Source organism: Camelus ferus, chromosome 12 (assembly GCF_009834535.1).
Source record: "Camelus ferus isolate YT-003-E chromosome 12, BCGSAC_Cfer_1.0, whole genome shotgun sequence".
NCBI classification, from domain to species: domain Eukaryota; kingdom Metazoa; phylum Chordata; class Mammalia; order Artiodactyla; family Camelidae; genus Camelus; species Camelus ferus.
In genome coordinates this window covers 18,502,992-18,527,033 of record NC_045707.1, presented here as the reverse complement: position 1 = coordinate 18,527,033, position 24,042 = coordinate 18,502,992, and the positions used below count along the sequence as shown (strand labels likewise).

At 52.3% G+C, this 24,042-nt stretch overlaps 2 protein-coding genes across 5 annotated transcripts in view; both read right to left on the bottom strand.

Moving 5' to 3' along the window:
- HOXC4 (homeobox C4) overlaps nt 1-24,042 on the bottom strand; it is a 60,231-nt gene continuing 36,189 nt past the window's right edge. For 2 of the 4 annotated variants that reach the window (XM_032493021.1, XM_032493022.1), the window contains exons 2-5: nt 2,740-2,856; nt 2,508-2,594; nt 1,657-2,101; nt 1-1,164 (exon numbers count right to left, since the gene is read on the bottom strand). In XM_032493021.1, coding sequence (XP_032348912.1) covers nt 809-1,164; nt 1,657-2,101; nt 2,508-2,546 — 840 coding nt within the window. In that variant the 5' untranslated portion in view covers nt 2,547-2,594; nt 2,740-2,856 and the 3' untranslated portion in view covers nt 1-808. Of the gene's footprint in view, nt 1,165-1,656; nt 2,102-2,507; nt 2,595-2,739; nt 2,857-2,942; nt 2,968-24,042 lie in introns of those variants that run through there. The other 2 variants (XM_032493019.1, XM_032493023.1) reach the window with 2 other exon arrangements.
- On the bottom strand, nt 20,002-22,657 carry HOXC5 (homeobox C5). Its single transcript, XM_006182415.3, has 2 exons — nt 21,793-22,657; nt 20,002-21,088 (listed from the first exon to the last, which is right to left on the bottom strand). The coding sequence occupies exons 1-2, from the start codon at nt 22,244-22,246 to the stop codon at nt 20,874-20,876; spliced, it is 669 nt and encodes a 222-aa protein (XP_006182477.2). The 5' UTR covers nt 22,247-22,657; the 3' UTR covers nt 20,002-20,873.

Below are 24,042 nucleotides of genomic sequence, written 5' to 3'. Positions count from 1 at the left end.
TAATTCACATCCACTGGTTTATTATTGATCACGGGGCATTTCACATCGACACTAAAATTCTTTATTGCAAGTTTTACAATAATCAAGTAAATTCAGTCCAAAAACACAATAACCACGATGAGGGGAGAGGGTATTCTACCTATAGACTCCCTTTCTGAGCTGAAAGTTCATCTTTATTTTCTTTTGGCTCCTCAAACTGAACAGCTCTGAGAGGCTCTCCAGATGCATTTAGCTTTGTCTGCTGTCTTCCCCACTCTCCTCCCAGCTCCCCCCAACAATAATACAAAAGAACTTCATAGCTTTGTTCTCCTTAAAATGACTTCCCCCTCACTAACCTCCCCTGGAGCATTTTCAATGCAAAAGGCCTAAGGAAAGAGGGGGGAAGGAGCAGGAGGAGAAGAAAGATGAGAATTGGCTTAAAATCTCTTTCCTTTTTTCTTTTCCTCATTTCCCCTGAAATGCACCCAAACCAGACCATCACACCTTGCAATATATAATTTTTGCAGCTTTTTTTCCTTAAAAAATAAATAACCCCCCCAAAATGGCCTTTAAAAAAAAAACCCCAGCAGGTACCATGCTAAGACAATATCACATGCTTAAAAGGGTCCTTAACAGTGGAAAAGAGAGAAGGGCAGGGGGCTTGTTTGTTTATCTGTTTTGTCTGTTTGGAATTGACAAGGGATAAGGTGGGAGGAAGAGAGAAAAGAACCAAAATATATATATATATATTAAATTCTATAAATAAGAGTCAATTTGTGTGTGAGGGGAGGACGGGGGCCTGGGGTGGGGGCAGGGTGTGAGTTATGTTTTATAACCTGGTAATATCCTCTGCCCGTTGCTGCTCCGGCGGCGTGGCGCTCTGGGAGTGGTCTTCAGAAGTGCCCGGGGTGGCTGCCGAGAGGGTGCTGGGCGCAGCGCCTGCCGGGGGCGCTGACCTGACTTTGGTGTTGGGGAGTCGGTGGTCCTTCTTCCATTTCATGCGACGGTTTTGGAACCAGATTTTGATCTGCCTCTCAGAGAGGCACAGCGAGTGGGCGATCTCGATCCTTCTCCTTCGGGTCAGGTAGCGATTGTAATGAAACTCTTTCTCTAATTCCAGGACTTGCTGCCGGGTGTAGGCTGTCCTCGAGCGCTTGGGTTCCCCTCCGTTATAATTGGGGTTCACTGGGGGGGAGGGGAGGGGAAAAGCAAATAGTGGGGTTCAAAGGCAGCAGGCTCCCCGCCCCCCACCCTCACCCCATCTTCAGCTCCGTGGAACAGGAGGAGGGGGTGGTGGAAATAAAGTCATCAAGCTAAACGGGTTATAAAGAAGTTGAAGGAAGCTGGAGACTTTGTAGTGTAATAAGAGGGGAATCCTCATTGTAACGACACTGAATTATTTATGCGCCCTTAGAAAGCGAGCATAGTTTTCACACATACATAACAGATCGTAGCACATGGCTCGGACTGCCCAGAGTAGCTAAGCCATAAAATTTATGGGGGATGTAATTACCCATTCTCGCTCGTAAATCCAGTTCAATTGTGCTAACCCAGAGTCGCTCCTGGAGAGAGAGGGGGAAGGAGAGAAAGGAGGACGGGGCCGGAGGGGGCCAAGGAGGGTGGGGAGCGCTGGGGAAGAGGGGAGGGAGGGGGAGAGCAAAAAGCAAAGTTGCCTACCCGTGCTAACGTGGATTTTTTTCATCCATGGGTAGACTATGGGTTGCTTGCTGGCGGCGCTGGAGGGATGGTCAGGGGCTGGCTGGCTGCAGGCTGGCGGGGCTGGGGACGGGGAGGCAGAGGCGCCTGAGAGAGGCGCCGGCTCGCAGAGCGGCTGTGATTTCTCGGGGTGGTGGTGGCCCGCCTGGGCCGGCCCGTGGCCTCGCGAATTGCCCGGCCCCTGGAGACTGGTGCAGCTATACTGGCGTTCAGGGTAGCTAGGGCGCGGAGGCGGTGGTGGGTACAGCTCCTGGTGGTGATGCTGGAATCCCGATTCCCTGGTCCGGCCGTAATATTCCGGACTGTGTTCAGGGATGTAGCTATTTTGCGAATATTCTTCGCATGGAGGAAATTTCGGATCGATGTAGTTAGAGTCCATCAAATACGAGCTCATGATCATTAATTTCTGGAGTGGAAAATAATTTTTCTCGCTTTGTCGTTTTTCTGCTCCATAAAGCCCTCCTACTAGCTAGCGACCCTGTAAAGTTACTTTCACCATGTGACTCCGCCGGCCAATCACACGGAGCAACCCAGTCCCCGGATAAGGAACCGAATCGCTTTATTCAAAATGTATCCAATTTTTTTTGTGTGTGGTGGTGGTGGTGGTGCTGGGGGGTGGTGTGGTGGTGAGGTGGGGTTAGCTGGCAGGGGCTGGGGTGCCCCCAAAGCACACCCCACCGACTGACAACCCTCCCCTGCAAAAGAAGATGGGAAGCCCCCAGCTCCCTTCCAAAGCCTGGGCACTGGGGGTCTGTCGGGAGGCTGTGATTCAGCCCCCTCCCAAGGTCTCCCTTTGGGCCTCCGGTGGGCACCTTGGGCCTCTGCTCCTGAGCTTTTCCAGAGGTCTCCATTCATGGCGATCCTGTCTCAGTCCGTGTAGGTCATCGGGCAGCGCCCCTCTTTCGCAGGAAGAGGAAGTTAAATGAGGACTGGAGTGGAGGTTGGATGGGGAGGAGCCCAGGCTGAGCCCAGGAGGCTGGTGAGCCTGGGGTGCCCCCCATCCAAGGATACCAGAGTCCAGCCCCCTTCCCCATACACACTCACCCAACCCTCTGGCCATGGGGTCGGCGAGGCAGGGTCCCAGCTGGACCGGGCAGGTAGAGGCAGCGGGATGCAAATGATTCTGACGTCATTTCTGGAGGTCTGGGGGTTGAGCCCCCGCTGAAGAGAGACAGGAAGTGGTTGGCAAAAGCAGAGTTCAGAAACCTTGCCCTCCCCGAGTACCCACTGACCCTCCCTGCCCAGACCGGAGCAGAGGATCTCTTCTGCTGGCTGCTGTTTCCTCTCTCCATTCCGCCTGGCCTGCTGCTTTCTGACAACTACCACTAAGGCTGGTTCCTAAGGAGCTGGGGCAGGGAGGAGAGCAATCTGCCGGGGGTCAGTGCCCTGGTACCCAGCCATGGCCCTGGGAGCACTACTTTTTCCATCTCCACACACAGCAGACCTAGCTAAGAGGGAGGCCTGCGTGGGTAGATCCTGCTTCCGGCCAGGGATTGTATCCATGTAACACACGTGTTTACATGTAAACACGTATCCCCAAGGGCCAGCTCTAGGCTGCCTTCCAAAAGCTGAAGGGTGAGCTCATGATTCTGGGGAGGCTGGGAAGGCCTTGGGGGTCTTCAGTCCCTTCCTGCCCCCTCCCCTCTCTCTGCCAAGCCACCCACAGGGATACCCTGATGGTGGGGTGGCAGGGCCATGGAGGAGGGAGGGGGCAAGGAAGAGATGTTTTCAGGACCCCCCCCCTCCCCCAGCTAGGGGTGGCCACGTCATGCCACCAATTCCAATTAAGTGATCCCATAACTCAGAGTTGGGGGAGGGGGGGTGGCAGAAGGGAGAGCCCAGGGAGGGAGCCGGGTCCCCTTGTACTTGATAACAATTATAGTTTAAAATCATAGCTTGCCGGGGCTCGGCTATATTTTACTTGATAACAATAAAAGTGACACATAAAGTTAACTGTTTATGTTTTATTTATTAGACTAAATCTGCCAGCGGTGGTAGGAGCGCTTGCCTCGTCGCTACAGCTTTTATAGGGCTGTAAAACGTCATAAATCAGTCTCGCGGAATCGCCCGCACTCTTTGTGTCGGCGGCAGCGCAGGGCTGGCGGCCGCTGGCTGCCTGCTCCCTCCTTTCCACGAAAAGTCGTAATGTGATTTTTTTTCCCTCTGATTTTATTATTATGATCGCCGCTGTGATTAGTCAATCTACCTTTAATTCGCCGCCCTACGCTGCCTCCTCCCAGCCCAGCCTGGTTGACACTTGAATAAGTACCTTTTAAAACGGCATAACAACTATTTGAGGGTTTAATTAGAACATCTGCAATTAAGGGAATGAGGAGGGAAAATGGAAAAAAAAATAAAACCCTTGTGAGAGAGAGACTGAAGGGAGATTCTCAACCTGTCTCTCACCACCTTTGGGATGCTAGAGAGGTCCCCACTTCCAAATTTAGGGTTCACCCTGAGGGGTGAAATGGGAGCTGGGCCACAGCCGATGCCAAAAGGGACTGATTCCCCCTGCCTGGGCCCCTGGCCACCTTCCCTCCAGCAATGCTCCAGCCCCCTACCCTCACCCCTGGCTCACCAGGAGCCAGTGCTTGGGGTCCCTGGATATCTTCTCCCCAAGAGGACAGTGTCCACCCCCTGCCACCAAGTGGGTGAGAGAACCAGAATTCCCTAGAGTTTGACCGTCTCTTAGAGGAGATTCTCAAATCTCTAGAGTTGGTTGAGAGCTCCTGCCCACTCCTGCCCGGGACCCACTGCATGCAAGGACTGGCTGGTTTGGTTGGAAGAGGAGCTTGAGACTGTGAGAAGGGGAAGGCTGCTGCTTGGTTGAGAGTGGTGTATGAGGATTTTATTTTTTGTAATTATTGTTGGAGGGGTTCATCATAAGTTGCTAGAAGTGGCAAAGGGAAACCAATGCTGACTGCTGACCTACATAAAAAGTCTAAACCCAGCCCCAGATTGCCCCATAGGGTGAGTCAAAGCTCTAGAGGGCTCAAGTAGGGTGGGGGTAAGGTTGCTGGAGGAGAGAGCCTTCCTGCCCAACCCCCATCCTCCCAGCTAGGCCCACACCTGGGTCAGACTGCCCCACCCTATCCTGGCCCGGAATATTCTCGGTCTCTACCTGGCTCCCCTCCTCCCAGTCCTCACATTTACCTTCTACCAGCCCTGCCCCTGTCTCAACCTGCTTTTCTTCAATCTCTACACCCTCTTGGGCTTGTTAGGGAGTCCTTCCTAATGCATTGCCCATCCTACTCCCGCGCGCCCCAGGATGCTGAGCTCCTGCAGGTGGGTCCAGGGAACAGGGAATGGGAGGAGGAAACCCACTTCAGGCCAGTATGTGTAAGTAGATCCAGAGAGTTCAGATGCTCCAACCAAATGTCAAATCTGTTTTTGGTTATTATTGCTAACAAATATATATGCATTCATCCTATTAATATTTATTAATGTATTAAATGCCTCCTTATGCAGCCATAAATATGTGAAGTTTTTCATTCCAGGTTTGCACAGCTAATGCAACATGCACATTCAGAAAGTGAAATCTGCGAGGTTCCCCCAAAGATGTCCACACTCTACATCATTAACCAAAAAATACTCTCTTTAGTCTCCCATATCTTCATAGCAAGGAAGTCGCCTATCACATGGGGAAAACAGCAAGACAGGCTCCACCACACACATACATGCAAACATTTTCACCTGAATATTGTTGCAAGCACAGAAATAAGATCCCTTCGGAGGGCTCCTGTACTTAGCATTGGCTTAATAGGGCTGGGGGGTGGTTCTAAAGCGGCTCTTGCCTGCAATGAATCCTTGTATCTCCTTTTGTGCTCTGCCCTCCTGCCTCCTGCCTCACCAGCCCAAGGATCTCCAGCCCCGGCTCTGCCCTCCACCTCTCTCTGCCCCAATTTTATTTTTTATTTTTTCTGATCACCTTTTGCCAGCTTCCAAACAATTGCTCTCCAAATGCCACCCTCCCCCTCCACACACACAACCGCTCCAATCTCCTTTCTAAATCTTGATCTAGTTTCTCTTTTGGAAACACGTTTCAGTACAAAGCGCTTCCCTTCTGACACCGCTGAAGAAAAATATGTGTCCATTGTGTGCGAGGCCTTATTGTGCCCGGATTACCATACTGACCGTTGGATAACCCATATTCCTCCCCTCCCCAGTAACAAGCTGCCGGCTGAGAGACCTCAGCGGCTCCACAGATTCTGTGCTGCATTAAAATCTCACCTCTCAGACTCCCTGGATTTTCCTAGGGAGAAAAATAAGTGGGAGAACCAACTCAGGATTTGGAAGGCAAAGAGGAGGAAAATGAGGGTCATTCCATCCCCAGCTCTCAGAAGTGCAGGATTTGTGTTTGTGTGTCCGGTTTTTGTTGTTTTAGAGATTAAAAATTGCAATGTGTCTCTTTCCTTTTCCTCAAAGAAATTGACTTTTAGAGGGTATACAATCCAGTAATTCATTTCATTTTTACTTTTTCCTCCAAGCAACTTGAAAACCCCAAACTAAAGCAGGACTCTTATTCCATTTCCCCGCCTGTGTGTTTGTGTGTGTGTATGTATATATATGTGTTTTTGTCCCTTTCTAATGCCAGCAGGCAGGGCTAATGTATGCAAAAGAATATGCAAATGCTTAATTGATTTTTTCTTAAATCTCTTGTCAGTAAAAGTAATGAATTGGTCTAAAATGATTTTAATAACCCAGACGTGTCACCAGAAAATACTCAACCTTTTTTTTTTCTCCTGGAATCGCTTATAGTCTCAAAAAAAAAAAAAAAAAGCAATCATGGAATGTTAATTTACCCCCCTTTAAAATATTAAAGATGAATTTCTCTTGTTTGTTCGGAGACCATAGGCAAGGTTCTCTCATGGATTTCCCCCTCCTTGCTTTGCCTTCCTTGGAATTCAATTTTCCTCAAATCTCGTTTAAAGTGGCTTTTTAAAAAGTGGCCGCATTTTAATATTGGTTAGACAGAGTGACCTGCATTTCACCTCGGGTGTTTGACTTGTTCCAATAGGTCACTGCCATGGGGTTATTGATGGGGAAACTCCATTGAAATTTGTCTCTTCGCAAATGGCCTTTAGATCTTCCAGCGAGTTCAATAACTAGTTATAATGTGGAAGAGGAAAAATGAAGGCCCTGGGCTAACGAATTTGATGTTTCATTTTTATGCTGGAGAAATTGTTAGTTAGAGGTTGGGTTCCCCACCCCCTTCCTTACTCATCCTGGCCTCACTGAACCCCCACTCTGGTCCATGGCTGCTGGATTGTATCCCCTTAAAAACTTGGGCTGGGGTGTCCCATTCTCCCTTTGATGCAGCTTTAACTCTTCTTATTGTTGCCGTTGTTGTTGTTGAAAATTCTGACTTAGGGCTGCAGGAAGCCTGCGCTGCTGAAGATTTCTAACCTGAACTTTCCTGTTAGGGGGGAAAGGACTTCTACTTGTAAAGGAGTCTAAGTGTGGTTTTGAAAGATCCAGGAATTAGGCTGGCTTTAGGGTAGCTTACTGAGAGCTCCCTGACCTGGTGCTCCCAGAATTAAGAAGCCAATAGGAAGCTGGGACGCCTTTTGGGGGCTGATGAGGGCATCTCAAGATGCTCTAATCTGTTCTGGGCCTTTGAGCTGGTGGAGACCCAGGGAATGGGGCACCCGGGACCAAGGAAGGCAGAGACTGGGAAAGGTGAAGGATAGAGGAAGAATTCCATGAAGCAGGCAAGGGGGGTCCTCCAGGGTCAGAAACAGAATTCATAGAGACTTGGTCGGGTAACTGCTTGCTGAACCTCATAAGAAGGGTACCCAGCAAAAGCAAAATGCCCAAGAAGATGCATTTTAATGAACTGGAGAGATCAGAGGAAAAATGATGGGAGGTGATAGCGATTTTATAAGTTTCTTTCTTTTTCTGGAGTTCTTAAGCAATGGGAGAGGAAAGGGCAGGAAAAGGGAGGGAAGGTCTTTATTTTAGTCTCCTCAACCACAGCCAAGCTGGGGAGCCAGCCGTTGACTTCTCCAGAGAAACTCTATGGGAAAGGGTGGTGGAGAGGTTGTCCTCTTCCGGCTACCCAGCCACACCTGATCATTATCATTATTAACCTCCATAATAAGAATATCCGTCCTTCACAATCAGAGCTCCCTGGGTACCTTATTTTCTTCTTCTAGGAACTGTTCCTTCTCCTTCCCTGTTCACAGGGATCCAGTTAGCTCAGGCCCAAGTTTCCCCTTAATAAGGCAACCCACCTCCCGCCCAAGCCTCAGCCCATAGATGGGAGTCATTTCAAAGGCAAGTCTTGATTTCTGGGTTGGAAGAATCAAGGCCGAGGACAACATGTTCGTGCCTAAAACTAGGGTGCCACCTCCCTCCATCCCCTCAAACCCGGAGGCAACGTCTTGTTATCACCTGCACTCAGACAAACTTGCCTGGACAAATCGGGGCACCACTGGGATCTGGAGAGCAGCCTTTAACCACACGCCACAACCCCATAAAAATGGGAAAGCCCGAGAGGAGCCCATCGGGTCGCTTCAGGATTCGGCCTGGGAGAGGACACACAGCCTGCTCTTCCCAGCCAAGCGGGAATCAATAGCGATCTGTTAGAAACTTCCCCGCAGCCCCACGGCGCTTCGGCCACGGCGCGCGAGACCCATCCGGGGGCACTCGCCCGCCCTGGCCCGCACCTTGGCCGCCTCCTCGGAACCCGGGACCCCGAGCCTCGGGCCTCGCCCTCTCCCCCATTTTAATTACGTGATTGATTTTCGCTTTGGCCGCATCGGGACGCCTCTGCCTCCGACTGTTTAAATCTTTCGGTTCCCTTTTTTTTGCATTTCCAAGTCCTCCTGAAGGGCTATAATTTAGAGACTGGCCCTCGGACGGCTGGGTCCGGGTCGGGCTGCGGCCTCGCCCTACACTCCAACGAAATGGTCCTCCCGGGCTCCGCGGCGCGGCCCTCTCCGCGGCCGCCCCAGCACGTGGGGCTCTCACACTGTGCTCCTGCCCATTCGCCTTGCAGAATTATTTTGTGCTCCATTATTCTCTGATAGAAAAATGTTCCGTGTTGGAGTTAGCACTCCATGCCTGGGCTCGGAGCCGGGCTGCTCCGCGTTTTTGTGTTTTCTCTTCACCCGAATGAGGTGTGTATGTACGGGAAGGTCTGCATTGAGACTCGAGGAAGCACGACGCCCGGCTCCGGACTCGGCTGGGAGCTCCAGCCGCTTCCCCCAAAGACCCGGCCCCGCCGGCGGCCCAGAAGCTCCGGGAGAAGCAAATTCGGCCGCAACTTTCTGCTACTCGGCGCGGGTGGGGCTGCAGGGCTGGCGGCCCCCAGCCTGCAGTTGGCCTTTGGGTCTGATTCTGCTCCCCAGCCCCAGACAGAGGCCCGGTCACCCCGGCAGCTCCAGCGGGCACCCGAGCAGCTTCCTGGAGGTGGCCGCGCGCACCAGGGTCCAGTCACACGCCTTTCATCCCCACGCCGGAGGAACCGAAGGTGAGGCGAAGGAAGGGAGGAAGGAGGGGAGGAATTTCCATCGATGAGAAGACTAGATTTGCAATGGCAAGAGGAAGGCAAAGACGGGAAATAAAGAAAAGAAGCCCCTTCTTCCACTGTGACTGACTTTCCCTTTCTCTCCTTTGGAAGAAAAAACAAACTCTTTTTCCTCCCTAAACCGCTGGTTTTCCCCTTAATCTCTCATCTGTTTACAACTAATAAACACCTCTCTGATTATTCTCCCACATCCTGTTCATTCTTTGATCCTTTCCTACGAGGCAAGCTATGAGTTCCTATTAGCAGTATTTTATGATTCTATTTTTCCCTCAGGGAAAGGAGGGAGTTATGGGAATGTCTTTCTCCCGGGGGAAGAAGTTCACTGAAACTTGAGTTGGTCACCACCTTCTCCCTGTCCCCCCGGACCTGCAACACCCCAACCCGTGCTCCCCCAGCCCCGCTTCCCCTCCCAGCAATGTTGCCGGGTAAATAAGAGTCCGCCTGTTTGGCTATTAGGATTCTGGAGACGTTGGCATCTGTAGCAATCATTAGTCAAAGCCGCGGAAGCCAAAGGAGCCGAGGAGTTGGACAGAAAAAATCTTGGAAATGATATACAGGAGCCGCGGAGGCATCAATCCCGGCCGATAAGAGCTCGGCTGCTGGGAGTGAGGCGGCCGCTTAATTGGGCCCCGGGCACCAAAAACAATTGGGGAGGGGGCATCTATGGGTCGGGCAGCCACCCTGGCACCATTTGGGCGCCTTACAAAAATAGTGGGGGACTCGAAGGCCCTTTTTTTCCAAATTTCAAAGGCCCAGTTTAGGTGGGGGAGACTGATGCCTCTGTCAGCCTCTCCACCCTGGGAGCCAAGAGAACCGAGCTAGAGGACTCTCCTTGTCTGTCCCTTCTTAGTGGCTGTCTTGGGAGGTCCTGCAGGTTGGGGAGCCCTGGGCTGGAATTTCAGGTCACAGGGACAGCCTGGAGAGAGGCTGTGGTCCCTAGAGTGGGCTTTCAGAGGGCAGGTAACTCACTTGGGCTCGACTTGGACAATTGAGAACAGAAACACTCTCTTTAATAAGCAAAATAGCCAAAAGGTATTTGTTCCCTATCCCTACTCACCTGATGTCTTTATTGATCACAAAGATAGACAGAGAGATGCAGTAAGTTTAAATCCTTCTAGAGGGAGATCTAGGCCCCAACACATAGATAAATGCATTATAGAACCATCTGTAAACATATTTTCAAGTATTTAATTTTGTAGCAAAACTGCAAAGACTATAAAGACATCCAAATATGTAGCTTCAATATGTAGCTATTTTATGAGTTGGGACTTTTGCATAAATCTAGATAAAATTTTCAAAATAGAGATTGAATAACACATGCACAATTCTTTCCAACCAAAGGGAAAAACCCATCAAATATTCGTCCAGATATTTAGAGAGAGCTGTACCAATACATCCCAGCCTATACATCCAACACTACAGAGAGACTGGTAATGTACACACAGGAATTTGACAGAGGATTGTTATGTTTGCTGTGGATCTATAAATCTAAAGATCTATAAATCTGCATTTAAATGTGGAGTACAGAGGGATGTAAAACATACATCCTGTTACACACAGAGTGATCTCTAAATACATTTTCACATATACACCTGCAGGATTGCTCAGGTTTCTATGAAGACACGTGTATTTGTATCAAGTCTTAGGAATGAGGGAAATTCTCTGATGCTTGTGGGTCTGGGATGCCCCAGCCCAGACTTCTCTGGGAAATAAATGAGAGTAAAGTGGAGCTTGTGTAAGTGCGTGGTCAGAAGGCCCAAGAACTCATATAATCAATGGCCTCATTTCCAGCATATGGGGCACTTCTCTGGCGATAGACAGGAGCCCTGACGCTTGGGCCTGACCTGATGCAGCCTGAACTGAGAAGAAGGTAGAGGGCTCTTTACTTCTTTCCTCTTCAGTTCTCTAGCCCAAGGCTCCAGGGGAGGGACCCATGGGAAGTTGGGGTGTCTTTAGCAGGGGAAGGCTCATTAACATTACAAAATGGAGCCATTTAGGTAAAATATGATTTTGTTTGGGGCTTAGAGATGTCAGAAGGCTGTGGGCTTTCACACACACCCCTGCACCCATCTTAATTACATAAAATCCAGTCACAAACTGCAGAGCATTTCCCCCAGTCACACGGTGCTAGCTGGGGTCATCTGTACACCTCAAGCCCATCCCCTCTCTTCATGAGCTCTCTCTTATATACCCAAAGAAGTCCCAGCTTGTCAAGAAGGGGTTTGGGCCCCAGAAGAGTGTAGAGGCCCCAGGACTCGTGGCATTTACCACCAGGCTCAGAAGCTGACTGCCTTTGATATTAGTTCCTTTTTAATTGAGGGGTTCGGGGACCAACATCTGCATGGGCAAAAGATTTTCAAATCAGGGATTTTGAGGGGGGGAAATCACCAATGAGCTTTTTTCTTATTGGAGGCAGAGGATCTGGGGGGGGGGGGGCCTGGACCTTCTTTGATTTTGCTTCTTTGGTTTACTGGGGAAGGGGAGGTAAGGAGGGCCCCAGGTGGGCTTGGGGAAGTGCAATCCAATCTAGCTGGCCAGCTTGGGAGAGAGTGATTTACAAAGCAAAAGCTCAGATGCTACTTCCTGAGAAGTCACCAGATCAAAACAGCCTCCTCTAGGCTTTTATGACCCGGTCTCTACTCCCAACAGGAAAAGCACCCTCAATAAAACCTCAGCCCACGCCCCATCCTCCACCCAGAGGAGGGGGAGAGACATAATCTAAAATGAGGGACCTGACCCTTACTCCCTCATTCACACACACACATACACACGCTGGGTTTTCCAACCGGAAAGTTGACTTTTTAAAGAAGTATTTACTAGACAAGATATTTCTTCACTGTCTGAGCAATGAAGCAACCCCGAGATATTTGGAATTGGAGCCTGAAGAGCTGGGAAAGGGGAATTTGATCAGATAAGGGTCTGGCCTCATAGCCCCACGTTGCCTTCCAGCCCCCTACAACCTAACAGGCCAACAGGCCACTAAAGGTCACCAAGAGCCTGGCTGCCACCATCTGTGGGGGCTGCTCCAGGGGGTTGGTTTTCCATGGAGGCAGAAAGGAGGAAATTCAACAGTTGCCCAGGGCTTGAGGGCAGGAGTGGGGAGAGGAGGACAAATGGTCTCCAGGCTGGGCTGATGGGAAGAATGGACCAGGGCAAGGACCGGAAGATGGTTTAAGGCTGGTTTACTGTGTCCAGCCTGGGCTTCTGACCTCTTTCATACCACACTTGGGCACATCCATATACTTTTCTTTGTTCAGGTGTAGTGTTCCAGGCTGGGGACTGGGAGAAGTAGGAATCTTTCAAAGTGAGAGCCCAACCTACTCTACCTCTCTGAGAGCTACAGCGCATGCAGTGTTGAAGGGATCCCAGGGAACTGAGCCCACACATTCCACCCCTCCCATATAGGGCTGCAGATCATGGCAGAAATTTCTCTGCACTTGTGTCAAGTGTGGAGAAGTACCTTCCTTCCTGCACTGGCTCCCCGGTATACCCAGAGCCTTCTATTTGACCTCTCATTGTAGCTTCTAAGGCCTCATCATCAGAGGCTGAACAAGGTCCTGGATTACCTAGCCCAACTTCCTTAAGTCCCAGTTTTCATCTCCTCCCCACCCCCACAGTGAATCTTCCTAGGAATGGGAGAAGGAAATGGATCCCAGGGTTCTGTAGGACTGAAGAACAAAGAGATCTCTATCACCCCAGTTCCTCAGTTCAGACTCCTTGGGCTCCTGGGGCCCCATCAAAGCAGTGAAGGGAAGTATCAGAACAGACACACCATACTGGGTTACAAGGACCCAATAAAAGGGATATGATTTTCTTGGCCCTCTAGCAGACTAGTCTCTTCCTTAAACTGAATCTCAAAAAGCCAGAAAGCCCTAGCTGGTAGTCCTGACTCCCTTTCTCCCTTCTCCATCTCTAAGGACTCCAGAGTCTGCAGTTCCACTGAGGAGGAGGCTCAGAGCAGCACTTGTCTCTCTGGGAAAAGAAAACCCAGAATTGAAGTCCAGGACAATGATGCTTCAGCTCAGAAACTCAGTGCAAAGCAGTTACACAGAGAGGGAGAGCCAAAGAGACAGATAAAGTTTACCTGGATATTAAGAGGAGCTGAGGTGATAAAAATCTCTCTTCCCAGTGCTTGCTTAGACAGAGCCAATATCCCCTACCCCCAAATTGTCTTTCTTTCCTTACTTTCATGGGATCTAGAACTCCAGTATGAGATATCCACACTGGAGATGAGGATTGGTTTCAGGCAAGATTATCACACCAACTACCAGGAAAAACTAAGCTTGTCTGCTCTAATTCTAACTCATGAAAGAGGCCAATGGAGCAGTGGAGTTGAAGGTGTCTTGGGAAGCAGGGGCTCAATGGTTTCTGAGACAAGCTGCCCTCCCTCTGACTTCTCATTTTAATCCTTCCCATCTGGCCTGTGGCACTGTCCCCAAATCATCCCCACCTAGAAGACAAACTAGCAAGGGGGTTTGTCAAAGCCCAGCTCAAACTGGGCTATCCCTCCCACTCCTGCACCCTTGATACTCCCAGAGGAAGGCTTAGAGGTCTGGATGACACAGCCCATGAGAACTCCTGCTCCTCACTCAGCACAAGGAGGGCAGGAGATCAGGAGGAGAAGGGGAGGGGAGGGGAAATCAATGGGAAAATTAACCCTGAAACTAAGCCTTTGAGATGGGGGTGGGGTGTGGTTGGGGGAGAAACGCCTGGGTCTGGACCCACAAGTGAGTTGGCTCAGGGCCCAGCCCAGCATTCAGGAGACACAGGCACTTCTGCCGTATATGCACATTCCCTGTGCCATCAGATGCTCTTGCTCAGAAATAGTTTATCACCCATTGCTTACTCTGACTTGACCCACATAAACACAGAAATTCACATCTTCATTGGCTGTGTCCTTTGATAGCCACTGGCCAGGACAAAGGATCACACCATCATCATCCTCATCCTCATCCTCATCATCATTATCATCATCATATCTTGTTAAAAGAATGGAAAGGAAGAGGACTTAAATCTGTCAACTGTTTAATATGGCAGGTGGGGAGGGGGAAGGGCTTTCTGTGCTCATTCCCTTTTCCAGAATCCTTCTTTCAACTGGCTCAAAGTTACTCAACAAACTAAAGTTACCAAACACAGCCTTCAAAAACTCTCCACTTTTGCTCCCTTCCCCAACCATGCCAGAAGCAGTTTGATAAAGCTAATGGCTTCCAGAAAGTATTTCCAGAAAGATAAATCAAAATAGGTCTCTTCTAATCACCCCACTGCCCCCAAGAGGATCAGAAGAGAGTGAAAATTGTGCAAGGTAAGTGTATAAGGAATAATCACAATCAGAATTGGAATTCAGGCCTGGAGTTCATATCCACATCCACCACATGGCCTAATGCATTTCTATAAAGTCCAGGGAATTGGGTAGGATCACATGGGAGAAAGTGGGAATAATTTAGAGGATGACCCCACAACCTCAGATCCCTTTACAACTGAGATTGACCTTGAGGTACAGCTTTGTTAGAACTAGAGGACACAAGCCAAAGCCTCCTCAGAGCTGGGTCAGGGGCAGAAGGAGGGAGCTAAAATATTCTCAGCATCACTTCTTCCCTCCGCACCAGAGGCAGGGAGGACCCAGGAACTAAAGGGGGAGGTAGGACGAAGAAAAAGGAGTCCACGGGAAGGGAGAGAGAGAGAGAGGGAGGGAGAGAGAGAGAGAGACCCAAGTACTCTTTGGCTGATTGGTTGGTGGAGGCCATGTGACCCTGCTTAGCGCATTTCTGATTGGTTGTTTGACCTCTTCTAGGGTTAAAGACCTAGGAACAAAATTAGAAGCTTTCCGGGTTAGTTGGGGAACCTTGGCATCTGATGGACTAAGAGCCCCCCCACAAGAGAAACCTCAAATTCGGGCGTGGGGGAGGGGTGGGAAAACCAAGAATCTCAAGGCCCGTTTGTATTTACACTACTTCCATTTATATTTGTCCTACAAAACAGCAAAAAAAAAAAAAACTGGCTGAGACAAGTTATTTGAGAGGAAGAACGATCGATTATTGCTGGGGTGGGAAGAAGGTGGGTTATTTAAACGGGAATTTGAGCCTAAGAAACAAAAAGGGGGATGAGGAAGTCATAGAACCCCTCCCAACACACACACACACACACACACACACACACACACACACACACACATATACACACACACACACAAGAGACGCTGTGTAAATCTGTAGAACAGAGGCAAACTCACACACCCCACTACACTGAGCGGAAGGGACTGGGACTGAGATTTGGTCAGGGTTCGGGAAGGCGGCGAGTCTTGCCTGGGTGTGGGGCTTTGGCCCTGGTTAAATTTTTGGCTGAAAACCATTAGACTCGCTCCCAGAAGCCCCGGGGAGGCCGGAGGGAAGGGAAGAGTCAAGTTATAGACCAAGGAAAACTCCCATCTCCCTGCTGCTTGGATGGAAAGTTTCCAGAAACACTCAAAATCAGACTAGTGGGGAGCGGGAGAGTCAAGAAGGGTGGATAATGAGGAAGGAGAACCTGAGTTAACTTCTCCAGTGGGCTGCTGAGGAGAACCGCTGGGATCCTAGCTCTAAGACAGGAAATAAAGGGGTGGAGGGAGGCGGGCAAGGGAGGCAGGTGGAGAGACTGAGGCCCCTGAGGGAAGGGTTTCCGGGAGTTCTCCACCTGAGCGCCTGGGCACCCGTGCTTCTCACGCAGGCGACAGCCCCCTAGAGCCTGGGATTGGGCTCTGGCTCCAAAGCCAGGTGTCTTTGGGTCTCTGCCCACCCCCTCCCCACTTTACCCTGGGCTCTCCGCCTCTGCTTGATTTCTGCTTCTTCCTCAGTCCCTTGGGTGGAGTGGCACGCTAACGGCATCCTCTCCCAGTCCCCCAACGGCACCTGTCCACCCAGCGGGCGCCCAGAGCCCCTCGCCCCCAGAGCAGCCCCTGGCCCTCGGCGGCGGCCGCGCGGATCTGGCGCTATCCTCCCCGTTCCGGTGGCCTAGATGAGTCACCCTCTTCTGAATCCCTGGCCCCTTCGGGGAACCTGAGTTCCTAGGTTGTCCCTTTCCTAGCTCCCAGTGACACATAGGGAGGGTACACGCTGGCAGGTGTGGAGGACACGTGCCTCTGTGCCTGATGTCCCTGCAGTTTCTTCCTAGAAACCTGAAGGGAGCCCCAGCCTGAGAATGGCCCCAGGGCGCCGTGCCCATATTAGGTCCGAGGGCTCCATCCCCCAGAGGCCACTCTCTCCTCTGGGCTGGGGGACTTTCTTGGCCAGCCTAGTAAAAACGTTGCCTCCATTCCCATTCCCCTTTATTCCCCATTCACAGCAGGAGCCTCTAGGCCTCCTGGGCCTAGCTTTACCACAGGCCAACACTAAGGGTGACAGGAAAAACCCCAACAGCTAGAGGGAGGGGGAGGCATGAACCCTCACTGGCCCCAAACAAACTAAGACCCCAATCTGTGGAGGCTGGGACAGCTGCCCACCTAGGCCGGGTGGTGAGGAGAGAGTGTTTTGGGACTCCCTAGGCTCCACATGCCACCTTTACGATGCTTCTGCCATTTCAGATCGCAGCCTGTGGGCCCAGAAATCCCAAAGCCGTCCTTCCCTGCTTCCCTCCACAGCTGCCTGCCCTGCCTGGACTCTGGGCCACTGGCCAAGAGCTGAACTGGCCCCTTCCCAGACCAAGGGCCCCAGAGGCCCTTTGCGCTTGCGCCTAGATTTTCCACATTCCTACAAACACCGAACAACCCTGTGTCTGCTGCTGTCTTTCTTCCCAACTGAGGAGGAAGATGGGGGGTCAGGGAGACCTGGCAAAGCTCTGAAGAACCCAGGCCTCTCTTTACCCCAGTTGACTTGCAGTTGGAGAGACTAAAGGGCTGACGGTGGAGAGGGCTGGTCTGGGGAGACAAGCTCCCCATCCTCCTACCTCCAAGCGGCTTCTCCTCTTCTTCTCCCACCCTGGCCTGGGGAGGCTTCCCCTCCCCTTAAGGAGTGGGGACTGCCTCCTATCTGGGGACGGAGGGTTAGGTAAATGGGAGAAAGAGTCAGAGAGAGAGAGAGAGAAAATTAACTTACAGCGTTCGCCTGGGATTCATTTGCGAAGATGTAACCTCTCTCACCACCATCCCCAGCGCCGTAATCCCCTCTAACTGCCAGGCCCTCTGTCCTAGCATTAAACCTCACCAGCAGCTGCGTGGCTGGACAGTTAAGATTATATATGATGTAAATATATTGTGGGTTTGTCAGCTCTCCCTACACCATAAAACTTGGTTTAATGACATCACGTGGTCCCCCAAGAGCCACTCATGGGCTTGCCTTCAGGCCATTCACATAAATAACCTCCAAAAGTTTCAAACTCCTAAATTCACATAGAAGCTGTGCGTATTTCTCTAATGCTCAGTTACACTAAAAAGGCCTTGTGCTGCTCCTTTGCCCCACCCCCACCCCCCCTGCAGGGTGGGGAGGGGGGAGAGGGTGGATCCTTATTTATTTATTTACTTACTTACTTATTTCCATAAGGACCTGTCGCCTTCGAGGTCGTGTTGATATTTTTTTCTCCTATTTTTTTCCTCCTCTCTCCTCTAATTGCTCAGAGTGGGACGTGTCCCCCTCTTCCCACTCCCCCGGGAAGGTAAGTCATGCTTCTTCCCCTTCTTTCTCGCTGCCAAAGGGGGTGGGTTCCAGGGCAAAGTGGAGAAGCAGGCTCCACGGTCTCTGTTTGGGACCCAGAAGCCCCTCCACTAAGTCCCCCAGAGCAATGCCAAACCCTGGTACTTGGAGATGGTTCCAGGAGGCTGGCTGGTGGGGTAACCACCCCCAGACTCCAAAGCAGAAGCCTCTGCTCAAGGAGAAAGCTAGGGTCTGGGCTATACCCACTCCCAGTGCAGGGGAGTCTGTCCGTGGCCTCTGTCTAGGTTGTGGTCGCAGATGCCGCTGGGGCCTGAGAGCAGGCCTGCAGACTATGACAGAGGGCGGAAAACTGGCAGGCACAGCTGCGCCTACCCAAGCCTGGCCGCGACTCGAGTCAGTCCTCCAGCTCCTCCAGGGAAGAAGAGGCTCAGACCCTGTGGGGAGGAGGCAGTCAGTGCATGGTGGGGTTGGTGGTCGGAGCAACACTGCCCCACCCCTGGCCAATTCCCTGGTTTTCTCCTCCAACCCCAGGCAGTGCATAACCCCAGGCAAGGAAGCAGAGAACCTCTGCAGCCAGGGAGGCTGGGAGGGTGATGGTGGGCGCCACGGCCTCTTTCTTAGTTAACTGTTACCCATTGGAGACGCTAGTGCTTCTCCATGCTCCACTGCTCGCCCAATAGTTTTCCTCAGCATGGAGAAAAAATTAAAATAACTCCCTGAAGAAAATTACACATTTTATTTGCTAGAGAGGGGGATTGAGAGAGGAGATGAGTTGGTGCTGGGCCGGCTGGGCTGACTGCTGTGCGCTGGTGGAGGACAGACATTCCGGGGATGCCCTAACCTGGCCCAAGAGCAGTGAGAAGGGGAAGGGTGTAGCCATGGGTGCAGTTCAGTACATATGTGTCGAAACCTCCCATGTGCTAGCCTGGGGTGAGGCAAGGCTCTTGGGTCTTTCAAAAAAATAAAATGAGACTGGCAGCTTAGGCAGTAGGATGCAGAGAAGTCAGTTCTTATAATAAATTCAAGGAGCTTCAGCATTAATAATCATAAATATTCCCCTTGCCCCTCCCCAGAGTCTCTCAGCTCCCTTTCCCTCTTGGCTGCTGGAACAGCCTTCTAGCCCAGCTCCTGAACTGTGCCCCCCCCCCTGCCCCCAGTGTGGGGGGTCTAGGCTTGGCTCCAGGAAATCACCCCGTCGTGGGAGGCAGGAGAGGAAATGCAGTAAAGTTTTATGGACCCTTCCCACATTTGTTTCTCCTATAAAGTACTTCCTCCCCCATCCCATCCCAGGAGACTGGAGCGGAGCAGAGCAGAGCGTGGGCCTAGACCAGCCTCAGGCATCACCTGAATTATCTGCCTTTTCCCCTTCACTTTAACCCACCCTCCCCCTCTACACAAAATCCCAGAGACTGAGATAAATGATGGCAAACAGACGCGAGACAAGACTCAGGCACTGGTCTATGCAGCTTCTTTAGCAGCTAATTGTCCTGCATAGCCCTAGGCCCTAGGAGGTGGGGAAGACAGTCCGAACATTTCCTGCCCAGCAGGTACACCCTACAGGTTTTGCCACTGCTCCTCTCTCCTCATACCTTAGAAAGCTCACGCACCTCCTCCGACTCCCCCAGCGCCCTTCTACCCAGCAGTACCAACTCTTTCTGAGCATCTTTTGGGGACCAAAGGGGCCCCAAGGCAGAGGGCTCAGCCCTCCTTCTATGTCCAGGGAGTCCCCTCAGGGACCACCTGGCCCTGGGAGAGACCTTCACAGGCCCAGAAGGGCCTGAGTCTGAGCATCACGGAGCCACCAGTCCCTGCAGATTAGCTCTGGCATGCAGTGGGGGGCCATTGCCATTCTAGAGGCCTCAGTTCCACCCAGCCAATGTGGGAGTGGGTGCAGAGGCCTGAATGCCTTGGAAAGCCACAGCATGGGAAAAGCCGCCTGGCCTGGGTGCCCTCCACTTCCCCAAGAGGTCTTTCTTGAAGTCAGGGGTCAGTAAGGAGCTCAGTTTCACCTCCCTCCTCTCAATACTCCTAGAGGCTCCTAAAAATTACTTTAAAGGAGAGGCTTAAAGGCTGTGGACCTCCCCCAACACCCCACAGCCCATTTAGACACTTTTGCCCAATACACACCCCCAAACAGAGAGGAGTCGCTGCATCTTTAGTCCTGTTCTTTCTTTGTCTTTATTTGATATGACAAAATATAGTTTCAGGAAAGACCTGGAGTCAATAAATAGTTGGACAACAGCGATGGGCAGAAGGACACAGAAAGTCGTGGCGGGGACTACTGGGCAGCCAGGAGCCTCTAGGACCGCTTGCTGGGGTCCAGTAGCAGGGAACCCCACTAGCTGAGCTAGCTATCGGTCTGAGGCTGAGGGCCTGCAAGGGCATGCAGAGAGCGCAGGCTGGAGAGGTTCCCGGGCTTTGGGGTGGGGGAGCAGGTTTAGAGAGCATAGGGCAACTGAGGGGGCCCTAGGCAGATGTTTAGTCATCTCCCCCCTTTCATATGCAAATTGTTTTAAAAATGAACATCGAGTTTAATCCCTACAAGGAAGTACCCCGAGTCTGGTGCCGGACTCTGCTGGGCACAACCATTCTCTCACCAAGCCCACAGCTGCCTGCCGTGCCCAAGCCCAAAACAAAGGAGAGGGCGAGGCCGGAGGGTCTGGGCGCGGATCCTGTCGTGCCCACAAGGCCCACCTGGACTCGGGTGCGCCAGGCTGGGGTAGGAATCCTGAGAGGCAACCCAGGCCGAGGATCCCTCAGCACCAGCCCCTCGGCCACAGCCCTCTGAGGGAGCCCCTGTGGAGCCTGTCCTGGGATCTCGGTGCTGAGCAGAACTGAGGGGAGTCCCGCGGGAACCTGGGGTCGGTGGGGATGTGGAATGCCAAGGGAAAGAGCTTTTCTCTGTGAGGCCCGGGAGCCCATGCTCCAGCCCCCGCCCTTGCCCCAAAATATCTAGAGAGGAGAACCGAAAAGGACGGGCGACCGAAGCGGGCTCGGGGTGCTCTCGGCGGGCCTCCCCACTGCCTCTAGAGAGCCTCTTTGCTTTTCATTTTGGAATCTTTCTTCCACTTCATCCTGCGGTTCTGGAACCAGATCTTGATCTGTCTCTCGTTGAGACACAAGTTGTTGGCGATCTCTATGCGCCTGCGGCGAGTGAGGTAGCGGTTAAAGTGGAATTCTTTTTCCAGTTCCAGAGTCTGGTAGCGCGTGTAACTGGTTCGGGAACGCTTGCCGTCCGTCTCTGGAATATAAACCCCCCCAAGCCAGGAAGGGGTGAATAGCGTGCAGCGCCCCAGCGTCCCCACTCCAGCCCCAGGCCCCCACCGCGGCCAGAGGGAGAAGAGGCGAGCGGGGCAGGACAGGCCCGGCGGGCCGCAGGCGGGCCCGGCCCAGCCCTGCCTGGCCCCGGGAGAGGCGCCTCCACCCAGGCAGGAAACTTTCCGCCGAAGCCTTCACTCAGCAGCCGGAGGGGCTGAGGGGGTTGGGGGGGAGAGGGAGACCCAGGCTCGGACCGAACAATAAGCACCCTCGAGATCCGAGCACCGGGGACCCCCCTCCCGCCCCTCCCGAGTCGCTGGAATCCTCCGGAGCGGCAAGCGGCGGCCGAGCCGGCTCCGCAGGGGAGGGAGGAGGGACCGCGGGGGGATCCCCGCTCTGGAGCCCCGCGCTGCTCCTCACCCTTCAGATCCCTCTATTTTTTTAACTCCCTCCCTCTCCCCCAAAAATTGAATATTGCCTTTTATACACGTTTTGTTCCTATGATCCAATTATGTCGTCGTAAATTTGGGCGCACACAGCCTCTAAGCCTTTTAGTGGACAGTTTTACGAGCCATTGATGCCTGGATCGTAAAATTTATGGCCGCAGGTTTTTTTTCTTTATTTGCCCCGCATGGCCTATAAAACCCAGGCGGACCCGAGCGCGCAAAATGAAGTCCTAAAGTTTACCGTGGCTCATGTGCAGTTTGGTCATCCACGGGTAAATCTGTGGCGGGGCCGGTGGCTGGCTCAGTCCGGCGGGCTGCCCTGTCTGCGCCTGCTCCTCTTTGATCTCCCCACTGCTCTTAGCTCGCTCCTCCAGCGCTGGGCGAGCCGCCTTCTGACTGTACATCCCGGGGTTCAGAGGAGCCGCTTCATCTCTGCCCAGAGCGTGTCCCGGAGCGGCCGCGGCGCTGCAGGCGGGGCGGTCGGGGTGAGCCCGGGGGTTGGCAGCCATGTCTACCCCGTGGAGAGAGTTGGAAGGCGCAGGCGGTGGGAAAGTGATGCTTAAGTCCAATCCGCCGTAGCAGTACCTGGATGCCTGCACCTCTGAGGCCGATCCATAGTTCCCACAAGTTTGCATGTTATAGGCAGGGATATTGGGGCTCTGCTTATAGAATGAATTGGCTACGTAGGAGCTCATGGCGGGGAGGGCCCAAAAAAAATTTCTGCACCCTTTTTGATTAAGGGTGATTTGTGACTCTTTGAAGTTGAGGGGTTTTTTGTTCTCCAAAGTGCACAATTTATAGGTGGAGATATCTCTTTCTTTATCCTATGCGCTCTTCCCAAATAAGGGAGCCTTAAATAGAGTCACGTGACTCGAGCGGCCACTCATAAATTTGGCTTGATGACCTCCGGGAGGTTAGTGATGGAAGCCGGCGAAACGCATCTTGATATGTTGGCAAAGCCCAACCAAGGGGGAGAGGGAGTGAGAGAGAAAGAGAGAAGGGGGAGAAAAAAAAAAATGGTTCTTGGAATTGGGGGGTAGCTGGGATAACGAGCCCACAGCGACACCTGGTGCCTACTTTGAGGAATTGCAGCTTGGCTCACCAGCTGGCCTTCAGGCTGCTGGATTTTCTACCCTGTAGAGGAGAAGCTGGGTGTTGCTGCAACAAACTCCTCCAATGCCTTTTAATTTGTATTTAATTTTAAGGAGAGATGAGGCTTCATTAGGATGCACAGAGGGTTTAGGGGTAATAGATAGCCCAAAAGCCCCAGGGCCTTTCAATGTTCAAAAATGGTTGAGAGAAGAGGGTTAAGGTAAGAGGGGGGGAGCTTATCTCAGGTTCTCTAAAGCAAGGGTAGAGAACCCTTTCCTTGGAGGCCCCACGGCCCTGCTACTGCTGAGGAGGTGCCTGTCATCCTGGGAAAGTGAGCCCAGCATCTAGAGACAGACAGATGAGATGCCCAGGAGGAGGGGTCCTGGGTGGGCAGAACTAGACAGGGGGATCATGGGGCTAAGAGCAATTGGGACTCTGGGATGAGCCTGGAGGTGAGGAGCCAGGGAGAAATGAGTAGACCTCCTCATCATGCCAGGGATCCCAGACTGGCAACAAGACCATTTTCAATTGTGTGTGGGTGTGGATATGGGTGGGTGGATGAATAAAGAACCACACACAATGGGCTGGAGGACTGCTTTGCATCCCTGTGTATGACCCTGGTGTGGTACCTATGCCAGGTATTTTGGTTAGAAACTAGATGTTAATTGAGGGCAAGCAAAATTCAAGCCTCCACAAATATTACATGATCAGGGCAGAGGAAAAAGGCCTGTTTTGTGCCCTTTGGGGAAAAGGCCTCTGGACCAGGTTTTTCAGGGACTTGGGTCCAGAAAGTTCACAGGAGAGCAATTTCTGAGCTATCTGGAGGTGCCGAAAGGACCTGGCTGGCGGTGGGGAGATGGGGGTGGGCAGGGCAAGCGCCTGGGCAACCGTCACAGCCTGGGGCCAGGGGCTCCGCAGCCTTTCGGCCCCTTTCCGAACCCCCTCCCCTAGCCCCAAGTCTTATTCTTTCCTGCCTGCCTCTCCCCAGGAAATCTCCGCCCCTGCCAGGGGAAGCCCCCCTCCTGCCCCCCCGCTGGCGGAGGCGCTGGAGGGGGCGCTGGCGGGGATCTGGAAGGTCTGGAAAACTGGAGGATTTTTTCCCTCCGGGAGACCCCCTCACTACCTCACCCCTTAGGTCCACTCAGGTTTCTCTGGCTGAGTTAGGGAAGAAGGCCTGAGCTGGGGAAGGGTTAGGGTCTGGCTGTGATCCTCAGCTGCCGAGTTTGGGGAAGAAGAAAGAGTAAGGAACCAGACTGGGGCTGGGGCTGTAAGGAAGAAGGAATTTGGTTCTGGCCACGTCAGGAGTCCCAGAGCAGGCGAGAGCTCACTTTCCAGGCTTTCTTTTCCGAGATGTCCTTGAATCGCTCAATCCCTGCGGAAGGGCTCAGATCCCGCGGTC